The sequence below is a fragment of the Schistocerca nitens genome, chromosome 2 (genome assembly GCF_023898315.1).
Source record: "Schistocerca nitens isolate TAMUIC-IGC-003100 chromosome 2, iqSchNite1.1, whole genome shotgun sequence".
NCBI classification, from domain to species: domain Eukaryota; kingdom Metazoa; phylum Arthropoda; class Insecta; order Orthoptera; family Acrididae; genus Schistocerca; species Schistocerca nitens.
The window spans coordinates 204,993,013-205,011,960 of NC_064615.1; the positions used below are offsets into that span (position 1 = coordinate 204,993,013).

The following is an 18,948-nucleotide window of genomic DNA, read 5'->3' on the forward strand; positions in this document are numbered from 1 at the left end:
TCCGAGCTTTCGCATCTGTAGGTTACTTTGAGGCCAAACAGTGATTGAATGTAACGATGAAGTCGACACGTTGTAATCATAGTGGGCTACAAGAAGCTCTTCGTAGAGCAGTTGAGAAGGCAGTAGTGGCAAGATGACGTAATGTGGTGTGAGGTACAAGTGACAGATGGTTTGTTCGATACTGGTTTCGTGAGAAAGACCGCCTAAATTGTGGTCCTTCTCCACGATTGGCTGCGGCTTTCGGAATATGCCCGCCAAAATGATAATCTCCTGTTATTAATAATAGATAAACTAAACAGTGTATTTACTTGCATTTCATAAAAAAGCATCTCTGAATAGTAGGCTATCATTTCTTTATTTCAAACTAAATTCTTCGGAGATCTTCGGATCGCACCTAACTTGATCGGCGAGCGAAGTGCTTCGACTGTGAGATCAGAGCTGGTTCGGCGGTCTCGGAAGACAGGATGTCTGCGTTGGTCGGTATCGGTCGAGATCTTATTTAGCAGTCCCTTGTTCTTTGTACATGTAACTGTAAACAGTTTGATGATAACTAAGCAAATGCGCGCTCTATTCTTTTGTTTATTTTTTATGAACGTGTGAAGAACTGAAATGTTTTGGGATTTCATAAAGTGGAATATAATTGTGCAGTGTCTCGTGTTCTGCTAGTAAAAAGCAAGTGGCATCCCGTATAAACGAACTAATTGAAAATTTTATTATTCATACGATATCAGTTCCTCACTAAGAGCTTATTACAGCCTCAAGATAACGGATTCACGACATACGTGCTGTTCTCTGCGCAGGGACAACCACTATAGAAGACTGCAGGTTGGTCAACATTAATTAGGACTTCTCCATTCCTTTCAGGGTTGCGGAAGCAAATAGGTACCTCACGTGTACTGCAGTCTCAGTACAAATGAGATCGGTGATACGTCGTCTGTGGTAACACAGAAGAGGCATGAACGAGAGAAATTTTCGAAGGAAGGGGTTTATCGCACGCACGTATTTCTCAACCTGTCTCCCTCTCTTTTTCACCTTGCGTAACGCATGAATCGCGATATTAACACAAGCATTTCATTTTGTATAGATTTCCTTTCATATACTACCTGACCATGATATTATTCCACTTGGCCTCGCTTGGCTGTGGCCGGAAACACGAGATGACATCACGGTGCACAAGTACAGCGGTACGGAAAACGCTTCACACCGTGAAAGATTTCAAGACAGCCGTGCATATACTAACAAGTGTTTCAGTGTCTCCTTGTGAAGTACACTATGTGATCAAACGTATCCGGACACCCCCAAAAACACGGGTTTTTCATATCAGGTGTATTGTGCTGCCACCTACAGCCAGGTACTCCATATCAGCGACCTCAGTAGTCATTAGACATCGTGAAAGACCAGAATGGGGTGCTCCGCGGAACTCACGGACTTCGAACATGGTCAGGTGATTGGGTGTCGCTCGTGTCACACGTTTGTACGCGAGATTTCCTCTCTCCTAAACATCCCTAGGACAACTGTTTCCGACGTGATAGTGAAGTGGAAACCTGAAGGGACACGCGCACCACAAAAGCGTATACGCCGATCTCGTCTGTTGACTGACAGAGACGGCCGACAGTTGAACAGGGTCGTAATGTGTAATCTATCCAGACAATCACACAAATTCCAAACTGCATCAGGATCCACTACAAGTATTATGAGAGTTAGGCGAGAGGTGAGAAAACTTGGATTTCATGGTCGAGCAGCTGCTCATAAGCCACACCTCACGCATGTAAATGGCAAACGACGCCTCTCTTGGTGTAAGGAGCGGTTATAAATTGGACACAGAACCTCCAATCAACTGTCAGGCCTAACGGCATTCCGCAGTCAAAAGAATGCAACCTAACGGCTTGCAGACGTGCGTTACCAGCATCACAAACAATACTTACTGTACATCGTTCTTCCTCCAGCCGTGCAAGCTCTTCAAGAGCACTTTGGAGTACTCGTAGAAATAACCTGTGCCTATATTGCTGATGTTTCTCTCTCTCCTCGCTCGGATACGCACAAATCTTCCAATTTTTGTACAAATGAAAGCCTAAATACTACACAAGTGTCTGCTATGATTTTAAGTTCATTCTGAAGGCAATATTCACAGATACATTCTGTAGATGAAAAGATGGTCTCGTATGAGAATGCAGGATTTCTCTGCGAATCAGGATGATAAAATTTTCTCGGTTCTACAGCCAAGTCAATGCGTTGTTCTCCGGCAACGTTTCAGCAAGTTTCTTACTTGCCATCTTCAGACGCTGAAGATGGCAAGTAAGAAACTTGCTGAAACGTTGACGGAGAACAACGCATTGACTCGGTTGTCAACCCGAGAATATTTTATCAAGCTCGTCTCATGTTTTGTACCGATAGTTTCGTTCTTACATGTCGTAGTTCGTAATATAAAACCTGTGGAGAGCTCTCTGTTGAATTAACCCATCGAGGCGGGGCATTCGTGAGGAGGAAGCTTCAAATTCCCTTCCGCCCATCGATCAAGGTGAATGTCGCAATGGTAATGAAAGGTTTATATATCTCCCCACACTCGTTATGTCTGAGTTACGCTTCGCCTAAGAGACGTTGAACACTAATCTTGCCACTGCAGACGCTGCGCGGACGCTGTGACGGAGCCGGCAGCGGGGGAGTGCTTTATACGGTATTATATATGTATGACGTGAGTCCGGCGTCGTGCCCGCCGGACAAAGACTACCGAACCCGGGAGAGACCCGCGCCGGGACTAGCAAGGAGACCCCCGGCTCCCCAGGGCGTGCCTCGTGTACCGAGAGGCATGCGGCGGCGGTCACCACATACGTGCACCAAACACGAATGACGTACGGCGTGCCGCCCGACTACCAGGTACGTTCCACCCGTCGCGGTATTGTTCTCCGCCTTGAAGAACAATCCCTTCTGTCACAAAATATTTTATGTTGTCCGCGGCAGCCTCGGCCTGCCGGACCTCCGACCCTGCCTCCTTCGCCAGCTACATTGATCATCCCTCTTTGCCTCTATTTTGCTTTTAGGTACAGTGAGCCCCTTTTCTCTGACGTACCCTGTTGTCGGTTTTAACGATAGCGCTTTGGTGAACAGTGCTTTCCCGTCTTTAACACTTCTACTATAACGGATCGGGATTGGGTCGGTCCCCCGTCACATGCAAAACCACGACAGACACTCTTCTCGCTCCACCCACCTACTGACCTGATTATTTCTCTTAACAGTTTTTACTGTTGTTTGGACCAACTGATGACCATTACGTTTTTAATCCTCCCACTCATACTATTACGGATCTTCCGGATAGAGGGCATTGCCTTCGCCAATATTCGGCTTAGCGGTAGCCAAATGTGGATGAGGTTTCTCTTCATCTACATCTACACTGGAGAGGCAAAGAAACTGGTACACCTGCCTAGTATCATGTAGGGCCCCCGCGAGAACGCAAAAGTGCCGCAACACGGCGTGGCGTGGACTCGACTAATGTCTGTAGTAGTGCTGGAGGGGACTGACACCATGAATCCTGCAGAGCTGTCCACAAATCCATGAGAGAACGCGAGGGTGGAGATCTCTTCTGAATAGCACGTCGCAAGACAGCCGAGATGTGGCCAGTAATGTGCATGTCTGGGAGTTTTGTGGCCAGCGGAAGTTTTTAAGCTCATAAGAGTGTTCCTGGAGCCACTCTGTAGTAATTCTGGACGTGTGGGGTGTCGCATTGTCCAAGTCCGTCGGAATGCATAATGGACGTGAATGGAAGCAGGTGATGAGACAGGATGCCCTACGTACGTGTCACCTGTCAGAGTCGTATCTAGACGCATCAGGGGTCCCATAACAATCCAGCTGCACACACGCCACACCATTATAGAGGTTCGACCAGCTTGAACTGTCCACTGCTGACATGCAGGGTTCATGGATTCATGAGGTTGTCTCCATACCTGTACACGCCCGTCCGCTCGATACAATGTGAAACGAGACTCGTCCGACCAGGCAACATGTTTTCGGCCATCAACAGTCCAATGTCGGTGCTGACGGGTCCAGGTGGGGCGTAAAGTTTTGTCTCGTGCAGTCATCAAAGGTACATGAGTGGGCCTTCGACTCCGAAAGCCCATATCAATGATTTTTCGTTGAAGGGCCAGCATTGAAATCTGAAGCAATTTGCGGTAGGGTTGCACTACTGTCACAAGGGAGTTACACGCATCTTAGAACATGGAGGTCGGAGGCTTACTCGCTCTGTGAAGCAGTGTAGGCGGCAACGTATAGTACTGCAACGGGCACAAGTGTTTCGGAACACATCACTGTACAAAGTTTAACACTGGTATCCGCAGCAGACTTGGTGTCCCAACGACGCTCTCAGTTGTGGCTGTAGTGGACACAAATAATCGAGATTGGATCATTATCAATGGAAACTTGTCACCTGGTCACGTTTCTTGATGGCAGAGCTCGAATACGCCGTTCTACATGCGAACGGCTGCTGGAAATATGCCCTGAACCACGGACGAAAGGCGCTGGTATAGAGACGTTCACGTGGACTTCCTTGGGACATGTAATAATCTAAGGCATCTCGAAAGCTTTGGGCTTCGTGAAATCATTATGTAGCAGATGCAGCTCCAGTGCCAGAATCTACAAGTGTTAATCGTGATGTAATTTAGTGTCAGACGTGCGAGAACTTACGTTGCTATAAGAGGGAAACAGAGTAGAGCCTCGTACTGTAGACTGCCGGACAGGGTCAGGACGAGCAGTAAAGAGGCCACATGCAGCTCTGTGGAGAACCGAATAATGCGGTCTGAATGCGCCATTCAGAGTCGGCAGATCGTGGCGTGCGACACTGTAGCCACGGTATTGTGTGCGGCGGACCTAATGCCGGGCAGCGCAGTTCCGTTCTGCTTCACGGAGGATTTCCAGCCCAGCTGTGTGACTGCCTGGCCTGGGGCTGTCCGCTTCCTGCTGTAACACTGACATAATTCTGACCGCGCTCCACATTCCCTCTCTCACTTGCCAAGCTAACTAGAGAAAAAAAAATTGTTTTCCGTCTCCTCACTTCTTCTGCACGCATCATTACTTCCGACTCAAACACACTGGTGTTCTGTAACGTGCTACCTTATTGGCACCAAAGTTAGTAAGAAGTTCTTGTGGTGGGGTGTTCCATTCCTCTTCCAGCGCGGTTGACAACCGCTGGATGGTCATTGGTGCCTGTGGACGCGCTACAATAAGTCTCCCCAACGCATCCCACAAATCATCGATTCTATTTAAATTGGAGGAAAGGGCAGGCCAGTCCATTAAATGAATATACTCGTTTTAGCGTATTTTTGTGAGGGCCCACAGCCTCAGCGTGCTTTGAAGATGAAAACAAGGTCCAAGTAGGCTGTGTTCTTTTTATTATCCGTGCAGTTGGCCCATTTCAACAGTGGGTCATTTTCAAGCACATGATCCGAGGTTGAAATTGGCCAGTTGCATGGGTATTAAAAAGAATACAGCCTACTCGTCCTGCGCAAAAAAAACTGGTGCGTGAAAAAGGCCGACTTCAGGGAGGGGCAATTTTTGTGCAACCGCGAATAACAAACATTTCTGTTCCGCAATCGGAAAAACCGTTTCAAGGGTGGATTCTAAACACTTTCATGCATCCAAAAATGAAATTTAAAAAAATCGATTATTTGAACCAAAAGATAGTAGTCTAAACCACCTCCTTAATAATGTCTTTGCGAGTTTTCCTTGGAAATTTAGTTATTTATGAAGAAAAATACGTTATATAACGAACAAATATTAGTGACTAGATGTTTCTGTAGTTAAAAACGTATGAACAAATCACAAGTAGTGGTGACATGTAGTCATAATGATGTGTATTATATATGGTGAAAATGTGGGCCTTCGGTGCTATGGATCAGTCTCCATTGCTTCAAAATCTGAAAATACAAGTTTTCACCTTCCAACCTACACCAATAGAGGTCTGTCACCAAAATCAATGGAAGTGGTTTGATTGGAGGGGGGAGAAATTGCATTAATTTAATGGCATACTTAATGGTTCTTGGGAAGTAATAAATGACACGAGTTCCTCCAAAGCGACAAGGATGGTAACCACGTGTGTACTGAGGCCCACGATGAAGGCGGCTGTGGCGCTTACGTCACAGTATGCACTGGTGTTACTGGTATTACAAGTGCCAGCAGCTCTCTCCGACGGGGAGCGAGTAACTATTTCAGACGAGTTTAACAATTCGTATGTATGCAAGCACTCGATAGCACACGACAAAGTTAAGGCCTTTAGTGGGAACCTTTACAAACACACATTGATTTCCCCTGCGCCTGCACAGAAGTGCGCTTTCGCGAAGTGTGGCGGAAAAGCCGACTAGTGTGACGTCACAAGTTCGTTACGAGGCCCGTATTTCTCGTGGGCCCCTGTGTACGAACATTCCACTTTTCACAGGTGACCAGATCGGTAAATATCATGAAGTATAGCGCACTGTTTTAGGACCCGTTGACCCCTCTGACCCGATGACAAAGACTGGCTGGGATGACAGGTGGATTTCCCTGTCGCTGTCAGCGAGAGACGCCCTGAAAGCTCGCTAAAAGAACGCTCTTTGTCTAACGCGACGGACTATTCTCTCCGGAGCTAGCCTTCCGCCTTCACACAAGCCAGCCCCTAACAGCGTCCATTTGCGCGGATGGGGTTTCCCGTCCCTGCATCTGCCACAGTCCTGCGGCTTGCGAGAAAGCCCAGCTGCAAAATTTTGTAGCCCTTCCTGTCCCACCAACACAGGACGGGCCCAGATTTCTGACAAAGCCGTGCTTGGCTTAGTTCCCCCAGACCTGCTACCTGTTCATCAAGTAACCCTTTGTCCTAGGCGATTCTGGTCTTTCATGGACGAGATCTCTTTTAATTTGATGCGTCAATTATCTGTCCGTTATTATTGCTTTTCCATTTTCAGCTAAGGGCGCTTTAAGAGAGTTCTTCAACAGAAGCGTTTCGTTTTTATTTACAAAGAATGTACTGTAAAATGGTATACGTAATGTTTTTACATTATGCCATTAGTAGATAAGAACATTTTTCTTTATATATTTGGCGTACAATTTACTCGCTGTGTTTATTCCCCCTTTTTACGTGTTATGAAGTCCACTGCTGTTTCCCTCGTTGTTTGCTGAGACTGATGTCGGGAAACCTAGTTTCGCTTTCCGCGATTTTTCGGTTTTTATCAACCCGCTTTTTCTTTTGCTACATTTGCATTTTTTAAACTTCGCTGCACTCTGATAAAGCTTTACAAAGGTTGTCTTAATAGAGTTGTTACTGCACTTTCACCTGTTCCGCACACAGCACCGTGTTTCTGAGTGTTCATTTGTTTTCCGGAGTAGGTTGTGAGTACTGCTAAGCTTGTGAATACCTTTCCTTTTGCTATAGTTTCGGTTGACGGATTTGCCAGCTCATGCTCTATAAGATAGTGACGGAGGGCACTTTTTATTGCAGTATACTGCAATTCCCCCGATAAAATTTCGCAAGTTGTTCAGAGACATTCTCAGAAGATTTTCGTAAAAGGTCCTATCGTCTCCAGTGGATCCTTGCTGAGTAATTCAATTTCGTTTTGGTTCCTACCCCATTTCTCTTTGTACCTATATTGCACTGAAGAGACCTGTACACCAGTGCGCTGTGTGTGTGGTTTGGGAGAAAAACTCGTTTCAACCGTATTGTTATGAAAATATCGTTCTCTTTTGTGTGAACACGAATTATTCTTTAATATTGATGCATGTTTCGGTAAAATTCCACCATTGTCAATGGTCTCATTTTATTTTCTGTCAAATAACATGTTTTTCATAATACATAAAGTTTCAGTATTATGGTATGTGTAATCGTAATATTATTAATAAGCTATATGCCTTAACACCATTACTGATGTTTGTGTGGCTGTTTGATATTTCCAGTACAGCTGATATTCTGCTACTATTTGTCATCAGCAATTAATCAGTAGTTCTCAATAGTAAACTGCATAATGGCCTACCAAAAGTCAAGAAGCGTTTATAATTGTGAATACCAGTTTGATCTATCATTAGTCTTCATTGATATTTTACTGACTTAAAGATTAAGGATGGTTAATCTACTGTCCTTCCTCAGTCAGAATCTGAAACAAAAAGAATGGAAAAATAATAAAGTTACTCGCAAATGAAATCAACATTTCGGTAAACACATATCCAAACATTGCATTTCAGTCATACATCACAAATCTGGACTTGGAATTTTTTCCGTTATCTCGCAGATGATGGATGCACTTCTATCATTGTCTTAATTAATATTAACAAGAAAATTGTTGTGTGGATATTACATGTATCGGCATATTTCGACCTTAACTGTGATACTTCAGAATCGTTATGAAAGAAATTATCGAAAAATAAGTTGAGTGGTGCTCTCAGATTTTGCAGGAAGCTATCCACCACGACAGTGCGAGTATTATTTCACTGGGAATAAGAACTGTTTCTGACTTCCAGTACATGTTTGGAAAGCTGATAGCACCTTACGCTGTTTTTGTATTTAGTCCTCTCACAGCTGTATTTTTTTTATCTCATGATCAAATTCTTACAAAATGAAATGACACCACAGACCATCCCACTGATATTCACGTTGTCTTCACCCGTGTCTACGCTGGCCATCAGAGTTCAGTTTGTAAGGGGGACTCATCACTGAACACAATGGGGACTCATCACTGAACACAATTCTTCTCCAGTCAATGTGATTCCAGGCCGAAGACGCGTCTAGAGATGGCCCGGACAGCAGTTGACTGTCAACTTGACTGACGCCCGCCATACGGCTCGACAACCATGACTGATAGTGTGGGGTGCCATTTCTTTTCATAGCAGCACCATTTGGTTGACACCTGCGCCACCCTTGCAGCATAGAAGTACGTCGACGATACTCTACGCTCGTTTTGTTGCCCTTCGTGGCAAGCCATCCATTGCTTACAATTCAGCAAGATAATGTCCGCCCCCTTATGGCGTGAGTATCTACTGCTTTTCTTCGTGCTTGCCAAATCCTATCTTGGCCACCAAGATCGCCAGATCTCTCCCTGACTGAGAACGTATGGAGGATTATGGACAGGGTCTCCAAGCAGCTCGGGGTTTTTGACAGTCTAATATGTCCGTTGGACACAATTACGCACGATATCCATCGACAGAGCAGCCAAGACCTCTCTCAAATAATGACAAGCCGAATAACTGCTTGCACATGAACCAGAGGTAGACTAAAGCGTTGTTATGTTGCTCAACTGGTGAAGCTCATTCTCTTGAATAAATCCATTTTTTTTTAATTGTAATCATTTGTCTGCACATCTACACTACTGCCCATTAAAATTGCTACACCAAGAAGAAATGCAGACGATAAACGGGTATTCATTGGACAAATATATTATACTAGAACTGACTTGTGATTACATTTTCACGCAATTTGGGTGCATAGATCCTGAGAAATCAGTACCCAGAACAACTCCTCTGGCCTTAATAACGGCCTTGATACGCCTGGGCATTGAGTCAAATAGATCTTGGATGGCGTGTACAGGTACAGCTGCCCATGCAGCTTCAACACGATACCACAGTTCATCAAGAGTAGTGACTGGCGTATTGTGGCGAGCCAGTTGCTCGGCCACCACTGACCAGACGTTTTCAGTTCGTGAGAGATCTGGAGAATGTGCTGGCCAGGGCAGCAGTCGAACATTTTCTGTATCCATAAAGGCCCGTACAGGACCTGCAACATGCAGTCGCGCATTAACCTGCTGAAATGTAGGGATTCGCAGGGATCGAATGAAGGGTAGAGCCACGGGTCGTAACACATCTGAAATGTAACGTCCACTGTTCAAAGTGCCGTCAATGCGAACAAGAGGTGACCGAGACGTGTAACCAATGGCACACCAAACCATCACGCCGGGTGATACGCCAGTATGGCGATGACGCACACACGTCTCCAATGTGCGTTCACCACGATGTCGCCAAACACGGATGCGACCATCATGATGCTGTAAACAGAACCTGCATTCATCCGAATACATGACGTTTTGCCATTCGTGCACCCATGTTCGTCGTTGACTACACCATCGCAGGCGCTCCTGTCTGTGATGCAGCCTCAAGGGTAACCGCAGCCATGGACTTCGAGCTGATAGTCCATGCTGCTGCAAACGTCGTCGAACTGTTCGTGCAGATGGTTGTTGTCTTGCAAATGTCCGCATCTGTTGACCCGGAGATCGAGACGTGGCTGCTCGATCCGTTACAGCCATGCGGATAAGATGCCTGTCATCCCGACTGCTAGTGATACGAGGCCGTGGGGATCCACCACGGCGTTCCGTATTACCCTCATGAACCCACCGATTCCATATTCTGCTAACAGTCATTGGATCTCGACCAACGCGAGCAGCAATGTCGCGATACGATAAACCGCAATCGGGATAGGCTACAATCCGACCTTTATGAAAGTCGGAAACGTGATGGTACGCATTTCTCCTCCTTACACGAGCAATCACAACAGCTTTTCACCAGGCAACGCCGGCAACTGCTGTTTGTGTATGAGAAATAGGTTGGAAACTTTCCTCATGTCAGCACGTTGTAGGCGTCGCCACCGGCGCCAACTTGTGTGAATGCTCTGAAAAGCTAATCATTTGCATATCACAGCATCTTCTTCCTGTCGGTTAAATTTCGCGTCTGTAGCACGTCATCTTCGTGGTGTAGCAATTTTAATGGCCAGTAGTGTACATCACATTTAGCGATTTCCGTCGCATTCGGATAATTCCTTCGTGGTGTATCGTTTCTTTTTTTTTTAGTTAATTTCTTTCAGTGCACGTTGTAGTATATAAATGTCAAAATAAAATACAGCTGTATCGAAACTGACGTTCATTGGAAATATTCCCTGATGTCAGCCTGTTCCGGTTGTCAGTGTCCTCTGTACAGGCTTTTCCTCGTAGATTCTGTGGAGAACCTGGTCATTTCTTATCAGTGAATCTTTCAAGATCTTTCAGTAACATCACATCTCGACCTCTCAGATCCTCTACTTTTCCTTACTCCAGCAGCCAGATTCCGGCAGGGTGACTGAGTGCGGCACTTGCCTGTTGTTGCAGGTGCAGAGGCTGGCGCAGTATGAGCAGTACCTGGCCGACTACCTGGCAGAGACGCGCGCCGACCACGCCGACCATGAGCAGCTCGTCAGGGCCTCCGCCAAGGCCAAGCAGGTGGGTCCATCTCGCACTCTGCCCGCGCTACTGTGCCGCGCCACCTGTTGCTCCCATATGCCGTTCGCAGATTGATAATGGCCCATTTTCAACTCGCCGTGAAATATAATTAGAGTTGAGGTCATAAATAGCACCGGACCTGATCAAATTACCAAACAGATCAATGAAGAGAGTCTACGTTCGTTTGGGCAGCTACCAGACAACAGGCTGTACTGCGCATGCGCAGCTACCATGACGTAGGCAGCCCGTGCTTGGTGCTTGCTCTGCTCATACGCTTTTCGTCGCATTTCTGGTGGAATTTCGTGCGTGGTGGGGCATCACGTGACCATGTGCAGCCCTGCGGCATCTTGTTGAGAGGGCATACAATGGTGTACTTATAGCAATTGTTTTATCATATCCCATACAGATATAGGATGCAAATAAGGAAGCAGTTCTTGGCAAAATATCGTTTCAAAATTAGACTCCACAGCTGGAAGTACCATGACCTTTTGCTGTGAGGTGACATTGACAGATTTTTGTTTTTTTTTTTTTTTGTTTTTAATTCGTACTCTGCAATATTGTTATGTAGCATTTCCAACAGGTTTACATCTACACAGCTCTGCAAAAAGCTAGTAGGATGGAATACAAATTTCTTGCAAAAAAAAAAAAAAGAAAGTTTCTTGTGTAGCTTACACCAGAATAAAGGACAATAAATTTCATGACTATTTCAAAATGTGTAAAAAAATTAACAAGGTTGTCTGTGAGGCAAAGAAACTGTACAACTGACAGTTTAAATTGTACTCTAGGAATAAATATGAAGCCATGTGGGGAGTTAAAACGATAAAACACGGTATGCTCTCCGTCTACAATTTAGCATAAATGGCATTCTAGAAATTTAAGACGTAAACACAAATTAAGAAATAACTTCAGGCCTAGAGGAAGTACGAGACAAGTGCCTTGTGATCGAAAAACACTTTCACAGAAGGCAGATTTGTAAAATTCTGCTACAGCTGTCATTATAATTGAAACAAAATATTTAGTTCAAAACTACTGACCCAATTTGCCTACTTACTCAGCTTCAAGTAAATGTTTACGTAAGTTCGTACATATATAGCATTAAGAGATCTTACAGTGTCATAAAAGGAACAGGACATCAGAGATTACTCCAGCAGCACCAGAATTTCGTGAACCACACTAACATGCTTCATTCCGCTCTAATTACACATTTCCATGTCCAGATGCACTCTGAAGTACATCATATTCAGGTTTTCTATGTGGTTTTCGTGATACCAATTTTCTTGGAGGTCCAGTACTGTATTCCCATGTTTGGTTCTTTATTATGGAGTAACGTCATTTATCCCACATAATGAAAATTTTCACTTGAAATTGAACGAAATTGAAAGTAGACAATAGTGCGGAATGGAACATTTCGTTTCAAATTAAACTGCCTCAGCGGAAAAAATTAATAGAAGCAAATTTCTCTACAAAACTGACAGAAATAGCTTCATTAAGACATTAATGGTTGATTGCTAATAACGTGGAAATAATATAAAATCAGGAAATTGAAACTACTAACTTATTTTGGTCTTTCATGGTTATGAGAATGTATATTAATTCACTTGATGGCTCCCGGCCACAGAAACCTGTTTTGTTTTCACTTGACGTGGGAGCTGTAAACGAAAAGACCAGCAACATCACGAAACATATTGTATATCTCACGGGTCACGGGCCGGCCGTTGTGGCTGAGCGGTTCTAGGCGCTTCAAGTCTGGAACCGCGCGACCGCTACGGTCGCAGGTTCGAATCCTGCCTCGGGCATGGACGTGTGTGTTGTCCTTAGGTTAGTTAGGTTTAAGTAGTTCTAAGTTCAGGGGGACTGATGACCTCAGATGTTAAGTCCCATAGTGCTCAGAGCCATTTGAACCATTTGAACGGGTCACGGGGAGAAAGACTCCCTCACTATAACTCAGCTTGCTCTACGTATGCGCGAAATTGGCAGCTTGGCCGCGCCGGAAAAATTTTTCCGGGTAGCATCTGGCTACTTGCTGCTACTGCTCATACGGCAAACAGCCACGCTTCAAAAGTAGCCAGGAGCGGGAGGAAGGCACTGCTCATAGGCGGACTCAGCTCTGCGCATGCGCACGAGCCCGTTGGCAGCTGCTCATACAAACCTTCTCTCCCTCCTATCCCTCCCACCCTGTGTACAAATAAACTCTGCAAGCTACTGTAGAGTGCAGAATGGAGGATTTTTCTTTCCTGAAGAAGGAAAAAGGACTATCTACAAGGTATTCCAAAAACAGAGGCCACAATTTCAGATGTGTGTTCTCCATATGTAGACAACAAAAAGAGTTCATTACAACATGTGGCCGGAAATGCTTGGTTTTGAGTTAAGGCCTTCGAAACAATGAGATTCACAGAGAGGTTTTTCTTCTCGAAGGTAGTTGCCTTTACAGGTGATGATCTAAATGTCACCACCTCCTCCTTGAATACAGGCCTCACATCGATTTCTCATGGCCCTGAGAACAGGATTCCAAACTCTAGGAGTATTGCGTATTTCCTCATAACCTGTCACATTTCGATTGCGAAGGGATTTCATGACAGGCACTGAAGACGAATACAGCAATGATTTTAGATCACTCCGGAAGTGGAAATGGATAGCGTTCAAATCAGGCGGGCGTGGAGGCCAAGAAATTAGGCCACCTGTGCCTATCCGTCGATGAGGAAACATTCGATCCAAGTACTGATGAGCTGGATGACTAAATTGTACAGGAGCGCCATCGTACAAGAAGTGAGCTTGCTGACAATTTTCGTCGTCGCCGGCGAATGTTGGTTTACAAATCACTTGTTAATGTGGACGGCACTCTTGGTGCTTCGACATCTTCTGCTAAGGGTAAAAAGAACGAAACCATAGGAGTTTCTAAAACTGCTCAATTTGTTCTTATTCATGGACCTACTTTGTTTTGTGGTGCGAGATTAACTTTTTCTTTAATGAAAGTTTCTTCTTCCTCCAGTTTGGGTAACGGATGGCTAACTGTAGCTTTCGTTGCTTGTAACAGTGCAGTTAGAGCCGGTTTGGAATCCTTTGAAAGTCGGGAAATCTTAGCTTACCGTACTATACCTGTTTCTGAGATTATTATTGCTAGTGAGGGTTCCTACCTTTTTCCGCACTTTGCTAGTGAGGACAAATCATTGAAAGTATCCCCAACAGAGGCGAGGGGGGAGCACCTCATATTAATGTGCACTAACAAGTGCCCAGACACTTTTCATCAAACAGTGTATGTACTGTAGTACGAGGGGTACCCAAAATATCGGAATAATTTTTTAAAGCTATATACGAGGGTATTCTTTACAGACGAATGGAAAAATTGGTAGAAGCGGACCTCGGGGAAGATCAGTTTGGATTCCGTAGAAATGTTGGAACACGTGAGGCAATACTAACATTACGACTTATCTTAGAAGAAAGATTAAGGAAAGGCAAACCTACGTTTCTAGCATTTGTAGACTTAGAGAAAGCTTTCGACAATGTTAACTGGAATACTCTCTTTCAAATTCTGAAGGTGGCAGGGGTAAAATACAGGGAGCGAAAGGCTATTTACAATTTGTACAGACACCAGGTGGCAGTTATCAGATTCGAGAGGCATGAAAGGGAAGCAGTGGTTGGGAAAGGAGTGAGACAGGGTTGTAGCCTCTCCCCGATGTTATTCAATCTGTATATTGAACAAGCAGTAAAGGAAACAAAAGAAAAATTCGGAGTAGGTATTAAAATTCATGGAGAAGAAGTAAAAACTTTGAGGTTTGCCGATGACATTGTATTTCTGTCAGAGACAGCAAAGGACTTGGAAGAGCAGTTGAACGGAATGGACAGTGTCTTGAAAGAAGGATATAAGATGAACATCAACAAAAGCAAAACGAGGATAATGGAATGTAGTCGAATTAAATCGGGTGATGCTGAGGGAATTAGATTAGGAAATGAGACACTTAAAGTAGTAAAGGAGTTTTGCTATTTAGGGAGTAAAATAACTGATGATGGTCGAAGTAGAGAGGATATAAAATGTAGACTGGCAATGGCAAGGAAATCGTTTCTGAAGAAGAGAAATTTGTTAACACCGGGTGTAGATTTAAGTGTCAGGAAGTCGTTTCTGAAAGTATTTGTATGGAGTGTAGCCATGTATGGAAGTGAAACATGGACGATAACTAGTCTGGACAAGAAGAGAATAGAAGCTTTCGAAATGTGGTGCTACAGAAGAATGCTGAAGATAAGGTGAGTAGATCACGTAACTAATGAGGAGGTATTGAATAGGATTGGGGAGAAGAGAAGTTTGTGGCACAACTTGACTAGAAGAAGGGATCAGTTGGTAGGACATGTTGTGAGGCATCAAGGGATCACCAATTTAGTATTGGAGGGCAGTGTGGAGGGTAAAAATCGTAGAGGTAGACCAAGAGATGAATACACAAATCAGATTCAGAAGGATGTAGGCTGCAGTAGGTACTGGGAGATGAAGAAGCTTGCACAGGATAGAGTAGCATGGAGAGCTGCATCAAACCAGTCTCAGGACTGAAGACAACAACAACAACAACAACAACAACATATACGAGGGTCACTTCAAAAGAAATGCACACTGTTTTCGTAAAAATACAGTTTTCATTCTGCATGTGTGAAAGTTTTACAGTGTGCAGATACATCCTTCCCGGTTGTTTTCAAACTTAGTTCAACCTGTTCCCGTGAGTGGCGTCGTCACAGCATGTCTTCAAGATGGCTGCTACACTTGACGTTCGTCAGAAGCAACGTGCTGTCATAGAATTCCCGTGCTGTGAAAACGAGACAGTGGGAAACATCCACAAGAGGTTGAAAAAGGTGTATGGAGATGCTGCTGTCGATCGCAGTACAGTTAGTCGGTGGGCAAGCAAGTTACGTGATGAAAGCGGGCACGGCAATATTGAGGATTGTCCTCGCGGCGGCAGGCCTCGTACTGCACACACTCCAGAAAATGTTCAGAGAGTTAACGAACTGGTGACTGCTGACAGACGCATCACGGTGCAAGAATTGTCACCCTACGTTGGTATAGGGGAAGGAAGTGTTTGCAGAATACTGAAAGTGTTGGCGTTAAAAAAAGGCTTGTGCCAGGTGGGTTCCCAGGATGTTGACAGTGGCTCACAAAGAAACAAGAAAAACGGTTTCCAGCGAATTTTTGGAACAGTACGAGAATGGTGGAGATGACTTTCTTGGAAGAATTGTGACAGGTGATGAAACATGGCTCCATCATTTTTCACCAGAGACGAAGAGGCAATTAATGGAGTGGCATCATGCAAATTAACCCAAGAAAAAAATATTCAAAACCACACCTGCTGGAAAAGTTATGGCTACGGTGTTTTTCGATTCCGAAGGACTCTTGCTTGTGGACATTATGCCAAGTGGAACCACCATAAATTCTGATGCATATGTGACGACACTGAAGAAATTTCAAGCTAGACTGAGTCGTGTTCGACCACATCGGCAAAAGCAGAATGTTTTGCTGTTGCACGACAATGCAGGGTCACATGTCAGTCAGAAAACCATGGAAGCGATCACAAAACTCGGATGGACAACACTGAAACACCCGCCGTACAGTCATGACCTGGCTCCATGTGACTCATCTCTTTGGGAAACTGAAAGACTCTTCGTGGAACAAGGTTTGAAGATGATGACTCACTTACGCACGCTGCCAAACAGTGGCCCGAACAGGTTGGTCCAGAATTTTACCGTGCGGGTATACAGGCGCTAGTTCCAAGATGGCGTAAGGCAGTTGAGAGGGATGGAAATTATGTGGAGAAATGAAAATATTGTTCCTAAAGGATGTATCTACACACTGTAAAACTTTCAAACATGTAGAATAGCCAGCCGCAGTGGTCTAGCGGTTCTGGCGCTGCAGTCCGGAACCGCGGGACTGCTACGGTCGCAGGTTCGAATCCTGCCTCGGGCATGGGTGTGTGTGATGTCCTTAGATTAGTTAGGTTTAAGTAGTTCTAAGTTCTAGGGGACTTATGACCTAAGATGTTGAGTCCCATAGTGCTCAGAGCCATGTAGAATAAAAGATGGATTTTTTTTAAAAAATAGTATGCATTTCTTTTGGAGTGACAGTCGTATTTTGAACTTGTTTACAAAACAACCTTATCCCCTTCGAAATACTGTCCATTACAGCTAACACGCTTGTCCCACCGGTGCTTCCACTGTTCGAAACATTTTTTGTCGTCATCCTTAAAAATGGCCTCTCGTTTATTTTCTTGACTTCTTCAATGTTGTCAAATCGGTGTAGTTTCATGCCTCTTTTCATGGGTGGAAACAAGGAAAAGTTGCACGGAGTGAGGTCAGGCGAGTACGATGCGTGGGGCAGCAGAAACATGCCATTTTTAGCCGGAAACTGTCTAACAGAGACGGCTGTGTGTGGAGATGTGTTGCCGTGGTGGAAGAACCAGTCCCCTGTCTGCCACAAATCGGGTCTGTTTTTGACTAAAACTGTTGCGCAATCTTCTTAAAACTTCCACATAAAAGGTTTGAATGACGGTCTAACCTCGAGGAAAACTCGGGATGAACTACGCCCGTGGCATCAAAAAAGCAAATCAGCATTGTTTTGATGTTTTATTTGACTTGACGACATATTTTTGGACGGGGTGACGATGACGTCTTCCATTGTATTGACTGTTGCTTTGTTTCTGGGTCGCAACCACAGCACCATGACTCAAATCTCGATCAGTTTCAAGCTATTGTTTCAAAGCACGACATGTTTCAACTCGACATACCTTTTGATTGTCACCTCGAGGATAACCCACTAATCTCTGACAGCTGATCGGTTGTCTGTCGACAGTCTGTGAACACAAGCTCTCGATTTTTTTCAATATTTTCGTCGATTTGGGCTGTTGATGGACGTCCACAACGAGGTTTTTCATCACTCGACATGTCGCCATATCTGAATAGAGCAAACCATACGTACACCTGAATGTTTCCCATAGCATTACCTCGGTAAGCTGTTTTCAATATTAAAACGGTTTCAGCAGCATTTTTGCCGAGTAAAAGCAAAATGCCTCAGCAGCACGTTGTTCACTTAAGGAATGAAACAAGAACAAACCAGTGCTAGCAAAAACAATCACTGCGGATGAACAGAACAAGCCAGGTCGACAACACAGGCGCCACTGAACTTGCAATGAATTGCGGTGTAGACGCCTAGCGGCAGAGATGCGTACTACACAAGCTCCGCCCACGGCAATATTTCTCCGGGGTTTTTTTTTTTTTTTTTTTTTTTACTCCCATGTAGATGTCTATGACTGCGCGATCTGCCATGTGGATAGTTTATAACACTAAACTCGTTTGCTGAGACAAACTAGTGTTACCCTCTGGGAGGATTTTTAGTTTTGACCGTACGTTTGTCTAACGGATAAAGTGTCGGACAGTAATTTCGATACATAATGTAATTAATAGAAAACTAAACAGGCTTTACTCTGGGGTAATGAAAGTAGAAAAGTTCATACTAATGAAACAATAAACGGTCGCGAGCCTAATTAGGCATACTAATTTGAAACATTATGTTCAAGGAAATCGAATATTAGTAGTTGTAGTGAGTTTCTTTAAAATTCCCTTTGAATGGTACTCAGGATACACATGACTACAGGCCGATCTAAATTTTGGGTAGCATTAGTTACCATTAATGCACAAGCCAGTAATCATAGAAAGCAAGATAGTGCCCCACTCATAATACAGTTACAATCACTATCATTACGAGATTCAGTATAGAGATGTTACTGCAGGA

At 44.5% G+C, this 18,948-nt stretch overlaps 1 protein-coding gene across 4 annotated transcripts in view; it reads left to right on the plus strand.

Moving 5' to 3' along the window:
* The window catches only part of LOC126235908 (uncharacterized), a 634,203-nt gene that overhangs the window by 508,821 nt on the left and 106,434 nt on the right, over positions 1-18,948 (plus strand). For all 4 annotated transcript variants that reach the window (XM_049944857.1, XM_049944858.1, XM_049944855.1 and 1 more), the window contains exon 2: positions 11,079-11,189. In XM_049944857.1, the coding sequence (XP_049800814.1) occupies positions 11,079-11,189 (111 nt within the window). The remainder of the gene's footprint in view (positions 1-11,078; positions 11,190-18,948) is intronic.